The 22060-nt window shown below is 38.0% G+C and overlaps 4 protein-coding genes across 4 annotated transcripts; 2 read left to right on the forward strand and 2 right to left on the reverse strand.

Moving 5' to 3' along the window:
* Positions 1–711: 711 nt before the first annotated feature.
* Positions 712–1668, forward strand: YIP4 (Yip4p; the record flags this gene model as incomplete). Its single annotated transcript, XM_019184352.1, has 1 exon — positions 712–1668. The coding sequence occupies one exon, from the start codon at positions 712–714 to the stop codon at positions 1666–1668; it is 957 nt and encodes a 318-aa protein (XP_019041288.1).
* Positions 1669–4930: 3262 nt separating this feature from the next.
* On the reverse strand, positions 4931–7619 carry WICANDRAFT_82195 (uncharacterized protein; the record flags this gene model as incomplete). The annotated part of the gene is made up of 2 exons (XM_019185347.1): positions 4931–5020; positions 5232–7619. 2 exons carry the CDS (start codon positions 7617–7619, stop codon positions 4931–4933), a joined length of 2478 nt encoding a protein of 825 aa, XP_019041289.1.
* A 64-nt stretch (positions 7620–7683) lies between these two features.
* On the reverse strand, positions 7684–10562 carry WICANDRAFT_98662 (GH92 family glycosyl hydrolase; the record flags this gene model as incomplete). The annotated part of the gene is made up of 2 exons (XM_019186664.1): positions 7684–10362; positions 10543–10562. The coding sequence occupies 2 exons, from the start codon at positions 10560–10562 to the stop codon at positions 8121–8123; spliced, it is 2262 nt and encodes a 753-aa protein (XP_019041290.1). The 3' UTR covers positions 7684–8120.
* Positions 10563–14362: 3800 nt separating this feature from the next.
* On the forward strand, positions 14363–18720 carry MDS3 (Mds3p). The gene has a single exon (XM_019186099.1). The coding sequence runs from the start codon at positions 14398–14400 to the stop codon at positions 18556–18558; it is 4161 nt and encodes a 1386-aa protein (XP_019041291.1). The 5' UTR covers positions 14363–14397; the 3' UTR covers positions 18559–18720.
* Positions 18721–22060: the final 3340 nt, after the last annotated feature.

Below are 22060 nucleotides of genomic sequence, written 5' to 3' on the forward strand. Positions count from 1 at the left end.
TTTAACCTTTTCCTTGATCAAAATATTAGGGCCCTATAAAAGCATCCGATTTTTGGTCCTGTCTCCTATAGTAAAAAAAAGAGGCTAGAAATGATCCGCTTCTCTAGTACTGTATAATCGGGGAAATCTGGCGGTTATAGTAATGACTTTCTGATGACGGTAATGTCAACTTGTATGGTTGTAACTAGTTGTTGATGGTGAGGATTTATTCTTCTGAAAACGTGAATTGGCTCAAATCAATTCTCAAACAGATTCAATTTTGGAATCTTTTGTAATCAATTTCCTTTTTCTCTGGAAAGAAAAATTCACCTCAGAAAAAAAATCAAAAACAAAAAAAAATGGCGCTCCGAGAAGTCGGTTTTTGCGGTGTGCTATTTCCTATTTGGGTAATGGTTATGTTGCCCCGACCGCGCCAATACGGCGTAGTAGTTCAGCAGCTTTTGAACTTGTTTCTTACCCTGCGTGGCCAGGTTGTCAGAACTAGAGAGTTCTCGCAGTTGAAAAAGGGCGCAAGTTCGAATTTCAGTGCGTTTGCACACCTGGAAGGGTCAAAATTCGCGGGTTTCGCGAAATGGCTAGTTTCAATGATGATCTAAATCGATGTGAACAATCTCTTAGTGAAAACCTCACTGTGATTAAAAACCGTTGCCTTCCTTCTGATAAACTAGTCCCCTTCAATTCTTTTTTTTTGGACTTTATTCACAATAAACAATGTCAAAGTGGAAACCTGTTAACGTGGACCCTAATGAAGCTGATGACTTTGACCTGGAACCAGATTTAATTGAACCAGATGATGCCACAACACCAATAAATAAAGCCAGCTCAAAACAACAATATTCATCATCAAATCAACCTCAACAGAATCAAGCCCAGGGCTCTTCATCTCAGGCTAATCAAAGCTCTTTTTTCAACTTCACAACTTTCACAAAACCAAACATTGACTTGTCAAACTCCTTGAACCCTATTTTAAATAATGAACAAGTTAAAGAACGTCAATTCTCTGGTGGTGATACTTTAGATGAACCAGTTTGGCAAACTTTACAAAGAGATCTCTCTGCTATTGGTCTTCGTTTATTCAGTGTCATTTGGCCTGCATCATTGTCAAAATTGGCTAAAGTTCAACAACACAACTTAATAATTGCTGCTAGAAACTCAGGGATTAATATTGGGATAAATTATGATCAAATTGAACAAGATATTGAACAAGACCTACAAAATCAGCCTATTGATGACTCTAACCTGAAAAAATTAGACTGGGATCTATGGGGTCCTTTGATTTTCATTTTGATTTTCTCTTTGATATTAGGTTATTTGTCACCAAAAACAAATAGTTCTGAAGTTTTCTCAAGTGTGTTTGCTTTAGTCTGGTTGACTTTTGCAGTTGTTGCTATAAATATTCAACTATTAGGGGGTACAATCTCCTTTTTCAGTGCTTTGTCCACTCAAGGTTACGCTTTGTTCCCATTGGTTTTATCTGCCACTATTTCAATATTTATCAAATGGAGTTTCATTAGATTTATAATTTATGTTTTATTCGTTGCTTGGGCTATATATGCTGCAACAATCAATCTTAAGGTCAGTGGTGTTTTACCTGGGAGGGTCTTCTTAGCAATTTATCCTGTTGGTTTAGTTTATGCAACATTGGGCTGGTTATGTGTGATTACATGAATATTTGATTAATGAAATCTACAAAAGCACCCACAGTAAAACATAAAGGTATATAATAAAACAAATATAAAAAAAGATGATTGAAAGAATATGACAAAATTATATTAATAGTAATTAAAAGCGTAGGTTAACAAGAGAATGATTAAAACAAAAATGAAATCAAGGGCAACATGGTAGCTCGTTAAAAAAAAGTCACAAAACAATGAATGGTATAATATGGTGAGTTCAAATCAGATGATGGTGCTTGATAATTTAGTAGCAGTATTGACTGCCTTGGTGATTAATCCTTCATCTTCGTCATCTGTAACATCTTCATAGACGTAAACTTCACGATAAGAGTATAAAGAATCATTGTCATTTTTAACCCGAAATTCTTTCTTGGTTGCAGCAGCAGCTTCTGTTGATTTAGGATCGGATGCACCAGCAGCAGTACCACCAACAACACCTGTAGTGACAGCGCCTGTAGCAGCTAATGATGGTTTGATTTCTGAAACGTCAGCTTCTTTCAATTCAGCATCTTTAGCCTTTTCAACAGGCTTGCTAGAAGTTGAGGATTTGGTATCTTTATTAGGGACCGAAGCGGCAGTAGCAGTAGTAGCAGATTTATTAGTTGAAGCAGTTGGTTTCTCAGTAGAAGAAGTGGTTGGTTTAGTACTCTTTTTCACTGGAGTAGCAGTAGCAGCAACAGGTTTAACTTCATCTTTCAAATCTTTTTTATCAGACTTCCAGAATCTCTTGATCCCAAACTTCTTCTTTGGCTCCTCTTTTGGTTGTTGTTTAGCGTTAGCGACAGGTTTCTTTGGTGTTGTTGTGGTTGATTTAGCTTTTGACTCGCTTGATAAATCCTTTTGAGTTGGGGTTGTACCATTAGCAGTAGCGGCAGTAGCACCTCCAACAGCAGCAGCACCTGTAACACCAGCAGCAGTACCTGTACCTAACAAACTAGACTTGTCATTTTTAGAGGTATCAACATCAGGTTTGGCAGTGGTAGATGAAGTTGGCTCAGTAGCAGAATCAGTTTGTGAAAATCTATTTGAAGCTCTCTTTGGATCCAAGCTATAATAACCAGCATCGACCTCTTCAGCTAAACCGTCTTTATTTTGTTTTAAGTTTTCAGCTGCGTTCGAATCTTTCAAAGTGACATCCGTGGTTTTATCTTTATCAGCTTCACCACTAACTGCATTAACAACTTTGTCTTTGGTACTTTCAAAAACAGCAGCACCTGTTAAAGCAGCACCTGTGGCAGCGATCGCAGCAGTTTCAAGGATACCTGGGCCTTCTGATGAACCAGCTTCTGAAGTTGATGAAACTGGCTCTTTTTCTCCATGACTTGTCTTAGAAACATTTGGAGCAACTGAGAATTTTTGTTCTGATGGAATTTCAACAGGTTTTGGCTCTTCATAACTGGAAGGTTTAGTATCAACATCTGAAGCTTCTTTTGAGACACTTGATGTAGCTTTGAATTTTTGGTCTGATGGGATTTCAACAGGTTTTGGTTCTTCATATGTACCTGGAACAACACCAGAATCTTTCAATTCATCCTTTTCGCTACCAGAAGTTAAGCCAACAGCGGCAGCAGTACCAGCCAAAGCACCGGCAACTGTACCACCAATTGTGTCCAAAGTTGATTCATCTTTACCGGCAGTTGTTGTATCAATAGGAGCACTTTCAGGTTCTGGGGAGCTTTCCAATTCACGAGCACCATTACCAGCAGCAGCAGCTTTCTTCTTCTTAGCAGCTTCTCTCTTCTTCTTGTTCTTCTTTGCATTCTTACCTTTACTTGTTGGTGAAGCAACTGTAGCTAAAATAGCACCTGGTTCTGGAGTAGCCTCACGTGAAGTTGTGTAATCATCAGTACTCAAGTCTTGAACTTCAGCTGGGGCACCTGGATCTAAAGTTTGAAATTGTTCATTGTGACCAGCAGCTGGTTGTTCATGAGAAACAGCTGGTAAAGTATGTGGTTCTGAGGCTCTGACAACTTTTGGTGCACTTGACGAGTCAACTAATGGTTCAACAGATTTTGGAATATCTTTATCAGCAGTATCTTTACTGGAAATAGCAGCACCACCTAAAACACCGGCAGTGGTTGTACCAACAGCAGCACCAATCGAGTCCTTTTGAGTTGATGGTTGCTCGACTATATCATTTGATTTAGGAGCGATATGATCACCACCAACGACTTTGAATTTTTGATTAGCTGGAATGGAAACTGGTTCAGGCTCGACATATTTACCTTTGTTCAATGGAGCTTCATCTTTTGATTTTTCAATAGAGCCAATAACACCACTACCAGCGACTGGTGTGGAATAATCAGTAGCTGATTTTTGTTCCTTTGGAGTAGAAATAGGAGCTGGCTCAACATATGAACTTTCATTCAATGGAGTCTTTGCAGTTTCAGCACCTTTATCTAACGCATCAATACCAGTTGAAGTATTCTCTGGGACAGCAATAGCAGCACTCAATGGAGCAGTTTCATTAGCAGATTCACCAACGGTATCTTTTTTGGTTGGAGCTGGTTCAATAACGGAACCCTTCTCAGGTTCAACTTCAGAATTCAATGGGGTTGAAGGTTGTTCAAGTTCTTGTGCTTTAGACAAGCCTAACGCATAACCGGCACCAGCAGCACCAGTTGCTGCAGCAATACCAGCCGCAACTTCGGTAGGAACTTTACTTGATGAACGAGTGTCTTCTTCAGTTGATTTAACCAAACCTCTTGTTGATTTCGCATCATCTTGGTACTTTTGAGGAATTTTTTCTTGAATTGGAGCTTTTTCTTTGGAAACATCATGACCCAAAGCATACCCAGCACCAGCAGCACCTGTGGCAGCGGTGATACCAGCAGCAACATCAGCTGGTACTTCTCCATATTTACCAGCATGGGCAGCAGCACCACCTTGAGATTCTGGAACTCTAGCGTAGTCGTCGCCAGCAGTAGTTGGAGCAGTATCTGGAGCCTTGGATCTGTCAAAAACAATATCAGAAGCTTTTGATTGAGGAGCAGAAGTTTGAGCATGATATAATTCAGATTTCTCAATTTCTTGCAATGTGGAATCATGGCCCGCAACAACAGCTAAAACATTATCTTCATGTTTAGCTTGTTCCAAAGTAATCTCTTCCAAACTGATATTAGGATCTGCAGCTTTGATAGCCAAAATTGGATCTTCGCCATCTTGGATAACAGAAGTTTGAAATTCTGAGCCAGTAACATTCTCAATCTCAGGACCAGCAAAAGCATGACTACCTTTTTCTTGTTTGTCATCTTTCAAACCAGCAGAAATACCCTCTTTTGGTATTGAGTCATTAGCAGTTGAAACAGGTTGAGTAGCTGGGACTGGGGTTTGATAATCATCGGCTAATTCAGTAGTCTTTTCAGCAGCAACTGGTTCGGCATCAGTAGTGCTAGCAATAGCAACTGGTTCAACTTGGACATCTTTATCAGCAGTTGGAGGTTGTGCAGAAATCTGCTCATCCGCAGTTTGCTTTGGGACCTCATCCTTGATAGCATCTGTTGATCCAACGACACCTTGTGGTTCAACATCTCTCAACTCAGCAGCAGGAGGAACATCTGAAGTTTCAACATTCTTAGAGGAAGTCTCTGGTACAGTGGCAACTGGACCACCTGGAGCATTAGAAGCAAGTTTTGTAGCACTCTCTGAAGCAACACCAGCACCGACGATTCCAGCACCAGCAGTTGTAGCAGTAGCAGCACCTAAAGCACCACCATGACCTTTCTTCTTGTCTTCGCGCTCTGGAGATTCGGATTCATCTCTGCTCTTCTTTTTGAAAAAACCAAATAATGAACTTCTTCTAGATTTTCTATCGCTATCTTTTGGTGAAGAAGAACGTTCTCTAGCGACTGGAGCAGTTGATTTTGATGCTGGCTTATTGGAAGTAGCGGTTGGGACAGCAGTATCATCTTTTGAGACTGCTTTTGAAGTTGAAGAGGCAGGTTCAACGCTTTTGGATTGTAAACCATTTGAAGGTTTGGTACCAATAGTTGAAACAGCATTGGAAGCACCAGAAACACCTTTCGAAGCACCAGAGCCAACGGCACCAGCTCCAGCTCCAACAGCAGCTCCGGTTCCTGTGATAACAGCGGCCGGAACAGCAACAGCACCAATAGTGGATGATTTCTTATTCTTTCTTTCTTCCTTCTCGGCAGCAGCTTTCTTCTTCTTCTCTTCTTTAGCAGCAGCAGCAGCTCTTTTCTTTTCCTCCTTCTCAGCTGCAGCAGCCTTCTTCTTTGCTTTCTTTTCTGCAATCTTAGCTTTGGCTTGTTGGTCTTTTTTTGTCACTGCAAGAGATGATCCTAATTCTCTGGCCTTAGAATCTTGGTTTTCATAAGTCCAACCATCCAAATGCTTTCTTTCTAATTCAAGCAAAGTTATTTCATCAACGCTAGCATCAGAAGCTTTCTTCTCAGAAATTTTTTTGTCCAAAGCAGATTTTCTAGCATCCAAGTCAGATCCAAATGAGACAGCCGCAAGATCATGTTTCTTCTTCTTTTCTTCCTTCTCTTTGCGTAGTTGTTCCTCCTTCTCTTTACGAATTCTTTCCTCTTCTTCCAACTTGCGTTGTCTTTCCTCTTCATCCAAACGTTTCTGTTCCTCTTCCTGACGTTTTCTTTCTTCTTCCTCAATGCGTAGCCTTTCTTCTTCTTCGGCTTTACGTTGCTTTTCTTCTTCTTCCTTACGAAGTCTTTCTTCTTCAGCAATTCTAGCTTTTTCTTCGGCTTCTTTACGCAATTGTTCTTGCTCTTCATCATAAACCTTTCTTTTACTGATTGCCTCTTGTAATCTAGCTTCTCTGTCATCTTTTCCAGCTTTCAACTCAGCCAGTTGGACCTTTAAGGATTCGACAGCTTTCCTTGATGATTCCAATTCACCTTCGGCCGACTTCAAGCTTTTAGCTGATTCTAATTGGAGATTCTCTGATTGCTCAATCTTTGCATTATTCTCGGAAATAGCTTGTTTAGTGGTTGCAATTTGAGCTTCAAGATCTTCCTTAATACCAGAATGAGATGTATTGTGCTCTTGTTGCTTAGCTAATTCTCTGTTACTTTGAGCAAGTTTCAGTTCCAAAAGTTCTAGTTCTAGCTCATATTCACTTTGCTTAGCGTGCAAGACTCTTGTGGTGATTTCACTTCTTTTTTGGCTAATTTGATGATCATGAATAGTTTGTAAATGTTCCTTTTCCAAATCAGCAGCTTCTTTTGTAGTTTTCTGCTTATCATCCACTAACTTTTCATCAGCTGTCTTGGTTTGAGTCTCAGCATCTTCAATTGACTGTTTGATCTCTTTATTGGTCTTTTTATCGAAGTCTTTGATTTGTTTATCCAATGATGCAATTGAAGACTCAATTTCTTTCACTTTTCTATCATGTTCAGATGTGATGCTCTTCTTTTCAAGATCCAACTTCTTTTTGAATTTGGCAAACTTAGAATTCACTTTGTTTTGATCTTTCAAAGCTTGAAGTTCCAATTTTTTCTGGTGCTTCAACTCTCTTAACTTTTGTTGACTTGAAGCTCTTTCATCAATTTGTTGAAGATCTTTGCCTAGTCTTTCTCTGGCAATCTTATCGATAGCAGCTTGACTCATCTTCAATCCACCACCTAGATCAACAATTCTATCCTCAGGTTTGATTTTTTTGTTAGCAGAAGCTTCAGCAGTTGTAGATAATTCACCTAATCTTTTCTCCAAATCCTTTGGATTTATAGTTCTATCAACAACTTTCTTTTCAGCATCAACTTTTTGCTTCTTAGAAGCTGGTGCTGAAGTATCAAGTGAATCTGACTTCTCATGTTTTTCAGTTGTTGAAACATTGGCTTCAGCATTAGCTTGCTGTCTAAAGGGAGAAACCCATTTACTCTTTTTTGTCATGGATCCCACCGACTGTCTAAATGCAGACACCGGCTTGGTAACCGTCTGATTCTCATCTGAGATGGAAGACATCTTGACAATTGTAATTTCCAGTTTGTTTTAAACGTTTAAACAGTCTTGATGTATTTTGTTTGGCCGTTATTAAAGTATATTAGTGTTTCATGTTCAAGCAGCATCCTTCTATATATGACTTTTTTTTACCACCAAAAATGAAATTGCCTTGGAGACAGTAAAACCCAAACACCGCAGATTTGTGTGGCTCTTAACGCTTCAAACATGACGTTTTTGTAAACATTGCTTTCCCAATGCGGAAGTCGAGTGACCAGATGAAAATGGCAGAGGTTATTAATTATCCGAATTAGGAACAAACGTTCCATGTATCAACTCAAGCCGTTCCAGAAAAGCTTGATAACTTAATGCTCTACAGACTATAGAGAGTCAAGTGACAGACAATTGTGTCTATTTCTAACATTACAAACCAAACTTTTCTACAAAGGAAATCTAAATGTTATTGCGAAGAATAAAGAGATCCACACTTGAATATAAAGATTGTGACAAACCTGCAGCACTGATTCAAATCAATCCCAAATCATAATGGCCAGGACTTGGTGGCTCTGGACCAGTCTCCCATTGAACTGGCTCACTTCCTAGGACAAATTTTATTGATCCACCATTAGTGATAATATCATCATGTGTGACCCAATTTTTGTTCCAAGCTTCACCATTTACTTCCACACTTTGAACATGATAGTTCTCTTGAGATAAATTTTCCGTGAAAATTTCCAATTGTTTACCATTTCCAACTGTCATTGTGATCTTTTCAAAGAATGGTGCACTCAATAGATATGTTGTGGTTGAGGAAATAGGATAAATCCCGATCAAGGCAAAGAACAACCAACTCTGCATAGCACCAGCATCTGAATTTCCTGGTAAAGCTTTTGGCCCAATTGAAAATTTATTGTTAACAATATATCTCAATGTTTCAGTTGTTCTATGTTGAGCATTGACAAAATTGTAAAGATATGGTGTCAAAAAACTTGGTTCATTTCCAATGTCAGCATAACCTTCACCATATAATTTAAACATGTCATCAAGACGCTTTATGACGGTTTCATTATCTCCAATGAACTTAATCAACGTTGACACATCATGTGGAACAGCCCAGCCGTATTCAACAGGTGAACCTTCATACTCATCATCACTCCAATAACAACCACCACACGATACTGGATTATAGTTACTAGTAGCCCAGTTTCCATCGCCATTTTTAGGTTGGATGAAACCTTGATAATCCTTATTAGCGACAGTAGCGTTGGAATTCCAAAGATGTTGCCATCCAGTTGATCTTTTTAGATATTTATTATGGTCGTCAAGATGACCTAGACCTTCTGCAACAACCGATAACGCAAAATCATCATATGAATATTCAACAGTCCTGGTGACTGAACGGTTGAAGTTTCTAGAAATGTAGCCCAATGATTTCCAATCTGATAGACCGCCTCGACCTTCTTTGGTGCTTGCATCTGAAGAGAAACTATCATAAAAATATGGAGGTGTGACTTCAGCATTTTTAACCATTGCCGCATATCCATCTTCCCAATTGATTCCAGTAATATTTTTGACAAAAGCATCACCAAGGACAATATCAGAGTTACTACCACCTTGAGTACGACCATTTTGATTTGCAGATCTGCCATCTGGCATATAACCATCATGTCTATAGATATCAATCAAACTTCTAACCAATTCACTTGCCCTTTCAACTTGTAAAATATTAAACAATGGTAAAGTACTTCTAAAAGTATCCCAAATTGTGAACCAATCATCATAATAAGGTTCACCGGTGTCCCATTTTGGATTCTCACCAGTACGATTAGAGGGTAAAAGATGGGTTCCATATAAAGCAGTATAGATCAATTCAACCAGTGTGCTATTTTCATTAGAGACTTGAACTTTATTGAATACTTCATCATTCCATAGGTCTTGAGTTTCACGGGCAACATGTGCAGCGTCATATGAATTATGGCCTTCAAAATCATTTCTTAAATTTTGTTCAGCTTGTTCAACAGAAATAAATGAAATACCAACTCTGCTTTTAACACTAGCACCAGAAGTAAATCTAAAAATCAATCCAGCAGCTTCGTCTTGGTTAGCTGAAGAAACATCAAGTGGGCCTTCTGTGGATGTTGTATTCAAGAATGAAATGACCCTATCTGCAGCGGTCTCGAATTCACCATAAAAATAAATAGTCCATGGACCCTGTTCACCCCAGCCACCTCTGATGGCACTATGACCAGAATAGCTTTTCAAATCCTGTGAAGCTTCAACAGAGCCGTTAACAAAGTATTGAGTCCACCAAGGTCTAGCAGGGGCGGTTAGATGATGAGTAGCATTAATGACAATATTTGGGGTTGATCCAGTTGGAAAGTCATACTCATAAACACCTGATCTATCAGCTGCAGCAAAAGTAACATTGACACCATTAGCCAAGTGGGTCTTGTATAACCCAACATGAGCTTCATCAGAGATGTTAGCAAATCTCTGTTGAGCGTTATCGATTCCGACATCAATATCACCAACTAGAGGTAATTGACCAACAACACCATATTGCGGAGCACCACCAGTACCACTTTCGTGCATCATTGAAATACCAGTGATGAATCCGTCGTTGGCGTAACCTGAATAAGCATTACCACTAGCTGAGCCAATGATATCGACTCCCATTTTTACCATACCATAAGGTCTAGTTGCACCAGGAAACACATTACCACCATTTTCAGTTCCAAAAAATACATCAACTTCTTTTGATAAACCTCTTCCAGCCTTATTATGCCTTTTTTCAAGTATGGAATGGTCAATGATTGCAGCTCTAACCACTAAAGAGTAGATTGAAATCACAATCAACTTGAATAACATCTCGTACTTTCTGGGGAATTGTTCAACACTAAGTCTTCAAGTTCATCTTTGTGATTATTTGTGGTATATATTCACAAACCGTGTTTTCAATGATCGCATATTTGACTGATAACAATATTTGGTAACGTGGGTGCAAAACGTCGCTATTTTAATAACATCTCTCATGTGTCTGATTTACACGTTGCACAATTATTGGACTCAAGGGAAGAGTTAAACTATGGCGGCAAGCATCTCACAAATTAGTAACTCCAGAGACTCGATTTTTTGCTCATATTAGCTGAAGCCAGATCTATCAGCTTCAGACATCTCTAGTAAGTATTATATTAGCATCCATGTGAACATAGTTGAGCTTGAAACCCTTCCGACTCTTCTTGAAAATAACGACCACAGCTTGAAAAGTGCACCACGGATCACCAGAATCTTGTGCTTCATTATGAAAATCAATTACTATCGGACCATTGTGTACACAATCTTTTGCAAACTCGCGTAGGTTTTGGATAATCAGTCGCAGTGTTTACTTTTGTGTTTATTTTTTTAAAAATCAAACCTCCGAGGACTGAGATCTTTACACAATTAAACAATATTTACTACAGCGTAAACGCCAGGTCAAGGGCTCACGAAAATACATGACTCGCCGATGAACAATGAACCATGTCTCAGGGGCCAGGGGCCAGGAACTAGGTATATTGTTTTGGTAGTTGAATGTGAGGTTCCAGGTGGATTTTGTCGGGTTAGGGCAATGGATATAATTATTGATATCTGTGTGATCAGCTATTAACCACGTTCTTTTACCGAGAGAACGTGCAACGTTCCAGCGTTTTACAATGATTTACAATTACACAATAAAGGCTTGATCGTTTCGCTTATGCTTAGGCCTTACACTCGTCAGATATATAGGTTGCGGGAGCTTTTGAGTGCTACACTTTATTCGACGGTTCTCATGATCTTGAACTTGAAAGCTGTGAACGCGGTACAATCATCACTCAACCAATTGAAAGTAACTAGCAGCGTGTCGGTAACTCAAGCACCATGAGTCAGATATAAATTTGAGAAGCTGCTTTGATTTTTGGAAAGAATATCCAGTATGTCCAAATCATTAGTTGGCTGTACTGCACTTAATATATAACGAGATCAATTCCAGCTCGAATAAGCCTTACTGATTCGTACATTCTTTTGATCAGATTCAATCTGGTTGGACATAGAGAAACGTTTAAAAAGCGGCTTGACTACAGTTGTATTGAAACTGGGGTCCAAGTAATTAATGTGAGAGAAATCAAGTAATTTAATAAGCGCTAGTGTGTATACTATCGGATTTAAGCGCCGTCGACTTAATTAATATATATTTGACGACGTCAGTTTATGGCAAAATGAGTACATCAATATTACATCAATAGCAGAATTATTATATATTATAAACTTTTTTCAAATAGGGCCCTCTTTAGTTCATTCTTACTAGTCGACGACGTCCACGACGTCGTCGTCGCTGATCACATGACTAACTTTTCAAACATAAATAACTAAACAATACTATATGACACGAATATAAATAAAATACACGTATAGATTCTTCAGCCTTTATAGATTATAATGATGTACAATTCGTGTTTTTTTTGACATTTGTATTTTTGTTTTTAAAATTTTAAGAATTTTAACGACGTATATATCTCTAATCTATAATACAAATAAGGGTATAACTCTGTTTGCTAGAAAAAATTATATTTTCTCAGTGAAAAAGCTATCCTAACCATTCCAGGTTCAAAAGCTTACGGTGACCGTGGGTTCCCAGGTTTAATTCCTCCAAATGCTACTTTAATCTTTGATGTTGAATTATTGAAAATTAACTAGATTGAATTTGTCGTTTATTATAAGTACAATTTATTGAATAAATTACAGCCATTTAAAAAAAAAAAAAAAAAAAAATTAACCCCAAGGTTACAAGACAATGAAGCTGGTAGGGAACAGTGGGAAACATTTTGGTACAAGCATTACAAGCACCAAATAACTGCCCCGGGAAGCTTAGAACCACTACAATTGTTCAATTTAGGCCTGTTTGATCATAAATATCACTTCAATTCATCAACTATTCCAGATGAAGCACCCAGACTACGATTACCGTTCTGCTCGCTCTGTCAACAAGAAGACCAACCAGAAACAGTGGTCCACCTATTTCAAGACTGCATCATATCCAAAGCATTATGGCATTTAGCAACAACTTTCACACATCAAAATACAATTGAGGAGCTGGTGGCTCCTTGGGACGGGGACAAAACCAAAATGCTCCAATTATCTAATTATATTGGGCTTATTTGGTACTTAAGAACTAAGAGACGTCGCACTCTTAGCCCACCCACCACAGACCTGGCCAAGATAGAGCAAGAGGCAGCCAGATACCTGAAGCTCAAACGTTCCCCAATCCACTACTATGATGATGTCAGTTAGTTAGCCAACCCATATGTTGATTGATCAACAATTCTTTTTTCAATTCCTATGCCATATTTTACTTCCATTTCCAGGTTCATCCGGCATTCATGCTCAGCTCCTTTAAGCTAGTGGTTCAGTCACCTTAGAATCAACTAATTAACAAACCATTAGGACTTCATCAAGAAAAGTATTAGGAATATCTTGGTGATTTCCACAAATTTTACAATTGCTCCAATTATAACAATGGCCAGCTTTTTTAGTTCATTCTTACTTGTTTTTATTCTGATTTATCTCTTTTATTATAAATCAGTCATAGACTGAGTCCCCAGTGATTTTGTACATTATTTTAGCATTTTATAAATACACATCAGATACATTAAAAAAAAACAAAACATCCCAAAAATACATTCATCTCATAGAGAATTCAGTTTTATGACAACTTATGAATTTTATTATATATGTTATTTAGCAAAGTGTGTTGATTAATGCTGCTTGAAAATGAGAATTTCAAGTGGTCGGCGCCGGTTTTTTTTCATTTTCTCATAGTTAACTTAGATATTCCTAATAATGAAATCCTAATTGTGGTTTTTTACAAGTCGATTTTAGATTGACTGAATCACTAGCTTAAAGGAGCTGAGCATGAATGCGTTATGAATTTGGAAATAAAAGACGTAAAAAATGGTTACAAATAGAATTGAAAAAAGAATTGTTCAATCAACAAATGGGGTGGCTAACTGACTGACATCTTCATAGTAGTGTATTGGGTAACGTTTGAGCTTTACGTATCTGGCAGCCTCATTATATTAAATCATCTGTACTATATTTTCCGTGCTTTCGACAACCGGATTATATGTTATAATATCTAATATATATTTCAGTCCAACATGATGAGAAACATCTTCACAAGGTGACCTTCAAACCCCTTCGAAAGCTCCTTATCCTCTCAAAACCTTTTTTTTTTGATTAATATACTTGGATTTGACTATAACTTCATGAGCTCTTAATATTTAGTATGTATCAGCTTCATCAAAAGTTCTATCGACACTAGCTTTTATAAATGTAGCTGCCATGATACGAGCTTGTATCAATTGTATCAAAGCATCAGTCCAAAGAGACAGCTCTCATTTGAAATTTTCTCATTTCCAGTAAATACAGTCATAAGATACAATGATGCAAGTTATTAAATATACAAAGCACTAAGTATAACAAGAAACTATGATAAGTAAACTAGTCGACACTTGACACTTGTGCTCTCCGTCGGCCTTGTTTTATCTCCGACACCTGTTAAGTCCGAGATTCCTGGAAAAACTCAATTCTGACATAAGCGAGATGGCGATTCGCGAATTCCAAAGGTGTTCGGGTGCTCTTTGGTTTTTCGTGGCAGCATTCTCTAGGGAAAAAAGCTCTTCAAAAACAAAGAAGGTTGCAATTTTCAGGTTTAGGGTACCAAAACTTCAGAACGATTAAATTAGTTTAAAAGAGAGGCGGAGGAGGTATATTCATTGACACAGCAATGGCTCCACTACTCCCATCTGAAAGTACTGCATACACGGTCACATTGCCTGAGCAGTCTGATGATGATCGTTTAAACTTAACAATAAGAACAGGTGCAGCCTCAACCTATACAAAGTCAACTGTGATTGTTCATGGTGGATTAATCCATGGTTTCCAGCTGTCAAACATTACTATACCAGAGATAGAACTGAAGCTTGAAGAACTCGAAGAAAAAGATTGGAATAAGTTGATATCCAATGAAATATTTTATCTAAATATAATCACAAGAAAATGGGCAAGACTTGAGCTCGAATCGGACAAAGAAAAACCAAAACCAAGGCTGTTTCATTCAATCACTACATATGGAAGCTCAATGTATATGTTTGGTGGTTTAGTTGTTGACGAGGAGGAGCACCAATTGGTTCCTACCAACGACCTTTGGGAATTTAACATTGACAATAAGGAGTGGACTTGTATTGATGATGGTTCAAGATCTGGTGCTGTCAACAGGTATGATCTGAGCTTATTGACTACAAACTACGTTTCACCAGAGTATGGTAACATTCATCCTGCTTTGGTTATTGTTGGTGGTAGAAGTGATCTAAATCAAGAATTGAATCATATAACGGTCTTTGACCTAGAACAAAATGCTTATGTTAATAACTCCCAGATGAATTTGAATCTTAATGAGCTAATACCGGCAAGACATAATAGTGATCCAAAACTGAAGGCCCAAGAATCTGAGAAATCCAAACTTACGGTCACTTCAGATAAAGGTTTTATTATTTCTGGAGATTCAAACCCTGAAGGAACCAACAATAATGATGACATGCTGCTTATTTATTCCACCAAACAGTCAACGGAGTACAACAATCCTTTAGTTTCTCTACCTGTTTCACCAAGCAGTACAGGTTCAAGACTTCCGTTATCACAAACTTTGAAATACAATTCCAGTGCAATTCCTCGAGATTTGAAATATCCAACAGGTGGTGTTTTTGGCTCTAATATATTGGTTGGTGGTAATAGTGCTATAAAGAACGAATATCAAATGTTCTCTTTCAATAGACCGTCTCAAAAATGGACAAGATTGAGCATTGACTCCAAGAAAAAAGCTTGTGAAATTTATCTTTGGAAAAGTTTTTCATGGCCATCACATCATAAAGTATTGCTTCTTGGATCTTCTAACATTCCTAGAGACATGATCTATCCTACTATTCAGCTATTTGATTTAGTTATCACTGTTGGTTTACCAATCACAAATATTTATCATGCATCAACAGTTCCCCAGATGAGCACTGGAAGAGTGAAACCAAAATCTTCAACAATGAAAGAAAATACATCATTTGAAGCTTATTCTAAGTACGTGGCTCCAAATACCAAGATCTCATCAATTAGATCCGTGTTCCCAAATTTTGCAGTTGCATTGGGAAGAAATGCATTTGAGAGATATGGATCTTCTTTAGCTGATTTTGAGTTTATTAGTGCAGATGGTGAAAAAGTTAATGTCCCAATTATGCTTTTGAGAAAAAGATGGGGTAGATGTTTTGATATGCTGTTATCAAAAGCTTATGCTAGGGCTGTTTATAAGTTAGAGAACCAGCAACAAGAAAACAACACTGAAGCCAGTGAGACAAACTCGATCACTTCTTCATCTGTTAATGCTAAGAAATCCATGATGGTGTTTAATAAAAGCGGTGGTTCTAGAGATGAGAGAGATGTTCCAAAATTCAGATTGCCTTTCCAAGATGCAAGATCAACACCACCACCTTCAGCTCAGCAAAGTTTAGCGCCAAACTCAAGAAAGGCATCAGTTGTTTCAAATACTAGCAACGTTTCAGGCAGAACTAATTCCACAACAGGTGAGTCGAATAGTTTGTCACCAAATTTAAATTTCTCAAACTTACCACCACCAACACCACCACCAAGTGAGCCACTACCTTCATTGGAAAAATCACCAAGATCATCTGTTACACCAACTGGAAGTTCAAGTGGCCAAATTTTCAAGAATGGGATGGGATTCAGTTCATTTTCCAACTCTCCAAGAGGCTCGGTTTCTGGCCCTTCTATGACGCCATCAACTTCAGTTGGCCCATCCACCTCTCCAGGTCCAAACAGGACTAAGGATGATTTGAGAACTCCATTACAAAATTTCAAGAAGAGAGATAACACTTCAAGATCATCAAGTTTCCAAACAAACAAAACAGATGATAACAGTTCATTTAATGATAATCAATCCACTATAGATTCAATAAACAACCAAGATGCCGAAGATGAAACTAAAGTGTTACTGGAACCACTTTTAACTCCAAGATCTTTATATTTGCCATTTGCTACTAGTACAGTTCAGGCATTAGCTGAATTTTTATTTACAGGTCAATTGGGTGATAAATGGCTATTCCAGCCAACTACATTAGATTCTTTCTTATTGGCCAAGTTTTATGAAATTCCATTGTTGTATGATTTGATATCTGAAGCCCTCTATGCAATGATTGGTAAAAAAGAGGAGTCATTGATTAAAGATTATACTGTTTTTGTTGATGATTATCAAGATAATTTGAGAAGGTTATTTAAAGATGATGAGTTTAGAATTAATGGTTTTTTTGAAGAATTTCCACATGTGAGAAAAGCTTTTGTTGAAATTGAAGGCTATCTGAATACAGTTGATGATGGGTATCTAAACGTTACTCTATTGAGAAAGGCCAGTAAAGCTTCCAACTTTTCAGACGACATGTCATTACTCAAGAGTTCAGCCTCAAGTAAAAGAGCTTCTTCAACCAGATCAAGATTTGGGAAATCAAGTTTATCCAGGGAAGTCAACGTGGAAGAGAATGATGATGATGATGACATTGATAATGAAGATGAGGATGATCCTAATGATGACGATCAACCACCTGCTCTTGGTAAAATTTCCAGCCGCAGAAGTGAAAGAATCAAGTTCAACGAGGATTCAATGTCAAGCAAGAGTGCAAAGAAAGTTTCATCTAATTCAGATTATGATGATATTGATCCAATCACTCCATTAGATGTCCATGCAAGAAATCGTTCAAACTCACAAAGAAGTGCTTCCAAGGACAGTTTTGATAATAAAGCACACAATCAGAAGGATGATTTGATTGAAGATGAAGCAAAAAGTTACAACGATGAATATGAAGATGTTGACCCCTTAACGAAATATCAATCTCATACTTCCAAATCTACATCAGAAAATGAAGCTAGTATTCAAGTTCCAGAAGGTCGTTTCCACTTACCAAAAGAACAAATATCCAAAGTTAAAAGCAATGATTCTAGCTCTGATCAAAATGATCAAAAACATTCAACTAGTGATAGTGATGATGTTGGTGTTGGTCTCGGTTTATTGAATGGAGCTCAATTGGCAACTAAAGATAAGAAAAACAAAGAGAAAAATGACTTTGATGCAGTTCCATCAGATTCAGCTTTACCTACTTTAGAAAATTTGGCATCACAGGATTCTGCAGCCCCTACTGATCAATTGATTCAAGTCATTTATGAAGTCAGTGCTTTGGCTTGCGATATGAAATTGTTATTACGTGCAGCTAATGCATTAGAGATGTCTCGGGTGTTTGCTAGTAAGAAAGAAGAGTTGTTAGCTGAGTTAAATAACTATGGATTGAAATATGAAGAAGTTAGATTGAAAGAGGAATTGCTGCTTAAAGAACATGAAGAAAGAAAAAGACAACGAGAGGAAGAATTGAATGCATCGAAACAAAAAGAACTTGATACCATCAAAGCTAAACAAGATGCCAAAAGAGCTGAAGAATTGAAGGCCCAAAAACAAGCTCAAAGTATGAGAAGAAATGAAAGTTCAGGTAATTTAACAGGCCAAGGAGATAAGTCTTTGGAAGGAATAAATGAAGACGGTGATGATGATTCTATTGTCTCAGGAAGATCAAGAAGTGGCGGTGGTGGGTTAAGAAATGCGTTCCAATCTTTTAGATCTTTTTCAAGCTTAAGTTTATCTGGATTGACAGGTAGAAAAATGTCACCATCAGCATCTGGGCTGGATTTGGAGGGAAGCTCATCTCCAAAACATCATGAACATTCGAGTAACCCATTTCGTTCTTCAAGAGGGTCAAAAGATAGTGGCTCTTCAGGTCAAAGTAAGCATAGAAGTGTGTTTTCTTCAATTTTACCAAAAAGATCACACACATCAAAACATTAAGTGTTGCTATTCAAGAAATGGCGGGACCATTTATCAATTTATGATTGAATAGAGGACACATCTGTATAACATGATTATCTTTAACAAAAAGTTACAATATTTAATGGGATATGAATCTTTGGATCTTTGATTTATGTGTACAGATTCCTTTCGCATCATGTAGGTACCGTGCACTTTTTGACATTTGACAGGATTGTAAGCTTGAATAAGTCGAAGTACATAGGGCAGCTGGCTTCGGACAAAACTGTGAACCTTCAGCTGAATCGTCGACGTGAGTAAACCAGAGGTCATCTTTATTTCTACAATTATTTGTTTTCTTCGACAATGTAATCAACACAATAAACATTTGTGCAACCTCTGAAATTTTGTTTCGAGTCGAACTACCTCGCCAGTCGCCAGCAATCGTGTCAAAAGTTGAGATAGAGTTTTGCATTCGACGAGTTACATATTCAAAGTCGAGTCGAAGAACTTTGCATTGACCTAGTAATACAGCTCAAATCAACCAAGAGTTCTATTGCGGATTCGAGCATATATAGATTCATCATAGCTACACATCAACCATTCATATCTGATAACAAGTACATCAAACAATTTTAATGGTTTTGAACAGCTTTTCGACCTAGTTTGCGATGAATCACGGATCTTGAAACAAGCACTACAACTTCTAGAGTCAGATTGAATAATTGGTCAATATCTAGCCAATTACCAGTACGATTTAGCAATGTGATCAATATTGTCGAAGCTGGTTCGAGATGAAGTTAATTATTCAACGATATGACGTATATCGATCAAGGTAGTACATATGAGTTCAGTTAAGATCTAGGTAGCAACCCAATATTCGTGAGGATATATGTATTTGGATTTCTTTGTATCCTCTCCAATTTGGGGAAACTTTTATTGCTTATACCGGCCAGCGAAGATTTATTACAACAACTCTGAAGTGCTTCAGCTCATCGAATCAAGCTCTACTCCTACTGTTCCAGTGTTGGATTCACCAGAAGCGATTGGAAGAAGGTTTGGAAAGGTCTAAATTTCGATCCTTTCAAGTACTATGTACAGAAGGCGGCATCTCATGCTCAGCCTAAGCAAGAAAAAGAAACGCGAACTCGCATCGAGAGCACACCAAAAGGGCAGAGCTTGGACCAAACTAACGGAGCCATGATTCATGATTCATGGCTCAAGTTCATGGGTTCTCGAATCTACTACCAGCTAGGGTGATATAAGGTCATTAAAACCTGAGCTTTAGTAAATTGGCAGTTTAGTTGGTGCCAGTAGAGACCGTAGGCGCTCGTGGTTGACAGGTGGGTGGGTCAGTACGAGGCTAGTAAGAAGGCAGATAAAGTGCTCTCAATTAAATTGATACATCGATATTTGCAAAGCTGCTATGGCTTCAGTGCTGGGACAAACACTGCTTTGACAGGTAGTATGAGACTATTTGTATAGTGTTGGTGATAAGTCCTCATACGAGAAGATTATTGAGATAATAAGTGAAGATGATATTTTCTGCTCAGGAAGTGTATAAGAATACAGGCTTATGCCAGTTCTGAGAACTGAGGTCGCCTGTTGAGAAGTATCAATCTTGCAATAGTCTGAAGGACCAGAGATACACTAAATATCTGTAGTAAAGCTCAATATGTCTACTAGAAGGAATACGTCTGATGCAGATGCTGCTGATGTAGCTAGTACTGAAGAGGCTCAGGGTAGAGAGGTTTCAGGCCGTTCTTCGCAAACACAACCAATTACAATTAAATTAATATATCGATCTTAACGCGCAGCTACGAGTCCTGAATCCTGACGGGAGTTTCAATTTAATTTTGTTCTGCTGTATCGTCTGGACTTTGAAGTATTTGTACAACATGCAACTGAATCAAAAAATTTATATGATCAAGGTGTAACAGATCAGCTGTGCTATAGTGTATATAATAAAATCTAGAATAACCTACTGTAATGTTAAATAAATTGTACTACACGTTCAAATAAAGCACAAGACGTCAACTAGTAAGAAGTTAGAACTCTTCACGATTCAACGCACGTAAAGCTGTCAGGAGTCGAGGCCGCGGAGTCTTGAATCCTAATTTTTAATCATTTCGAATGAGGTCCCTACGTAACTAACGAACACAGATTCCAGTGCACATGTAGAATCCAAAGAGAGCACCTTTCATGGTTCACCTGCTCTAGAGTCTAGCTAGTATTCATCTACATCAACGATGCACACGAACTTTGGTAAGCTCCTTTTCCGACGTTCAAGTCAGCGACTCGCGATAATTCGCATTCTGTAAATATGTATAAGCTTTGATCAACCTTGGAACAATTTTAATTAGCATTTCGCTCGAGTCCAGTCGTATCATTCTACAAACGTAGCACGACAAAATACAAGCACAAGTTTCAGCTTTGTCTTTAATTGTTTGTCTTATGGATTCAAAAAGCTGTGGTACTACATAAGTTTTGCGGATCAAACAAAAAATTTTCCATCGGGAAGGGGTTTCAAATTCACAGAAAAATTGTGTTTCATGATCAAAGGAGAAGTTGTCGATATTATAATTTTTTGATCTTTCGAATTTTTCCATGACACCTATGGAAATGGAATAATCTTTGTCGAATGTTACTATTTAGCTGAGCGTACCAAATTACAGGCGATTATAAGTTTATTGTATTTGCTGTCGTTCCTAAGTCTATCTACATGTACACTACACCTCTTCGACTGACTGTATGTACGTATGTAGTGAAGCTTTTGGAGCCAACGGAGAATGCTTTCTGTGCTTAAATTTTATCTTCAATTCCCTGCACAAAAAGAGTGATTGACTTCAATTCATGCGCGTGTTTCCAACTTTTTAAACACAAACTCGAAGCGTAAATCTTGTAAACTGCCATTCATAGTTTAACTCGAAGTCTGGAGTCTGGAGCAGGAAACTTTGATTCAGAGTAAAAATCTGAATTCTGGAACTTTCGACTGGCGTTGGTACGCTGGATGAAATTAACCGTGGTGACCACTGACGACGACTCACGAGAGATCACACTGTTTTCAAGAGTGTCTAGCTTATGATCAATGGAACTTTGTAAAAAGACAGCCAACTTCTGAGATAGAGTAGCGTGATCGAGAGCTGAAGACCCGCTATTGTTAAACTCGACAGTCGACGTACAACCAGAGCTTGAATATCTTTAAAAATATTGGAAAGCTCCAACTTCCAAATCAATCTTGATTCTTGATCCCTTCGAAGCAAAAAAAACGGCGATACGTCGCATGATGTAAAGTGTGCCTGCCTACGTTGCGCACTTCTGTGTTTGACTAAAAAAATCTGAACTAACGTATGCCTCTGTAGGCCAAATTTCAAAAGCCAGTGACAACTGACAAGTTCCAACGCTTCAGGTGTACAAAACGAACAAAGGCTCCTAGATATTAAGCTCTTTTTCTTTCTCACAAAGCTCAATAGGTGATGAGTACGAATCATCTATAAGGCGTCTTAAACTTTTTACATCATACCTCACAAATTACAATTTAACG

The sequence above is a fragment of the Wickerhamomyces anomalus genome, assembly GCF_001661255.1.
Source record: "Wickerhamomyces anomalus NRRL Y-366-8 unplaced genomic scaffold WICANscaffold_1, whole genome shotgun sequence".
NCBI classification, from domain to species: Eukaryota; Fungi; Ascomycota; class Saccharomycetes; order Phaffomycetales; family Wickerhamomycetaceae; genus Hansenula; species Hansenula anomala.

What these genes read in the sequence shown, in the direction of transcription:
- MDS3 (XM_019186099.1), top strand. Translation starts at nt 14,398, where the DNA reads ATGGCTCCACTACTCCCATCTGAAAGTACTGCATACACGGTCACATTG.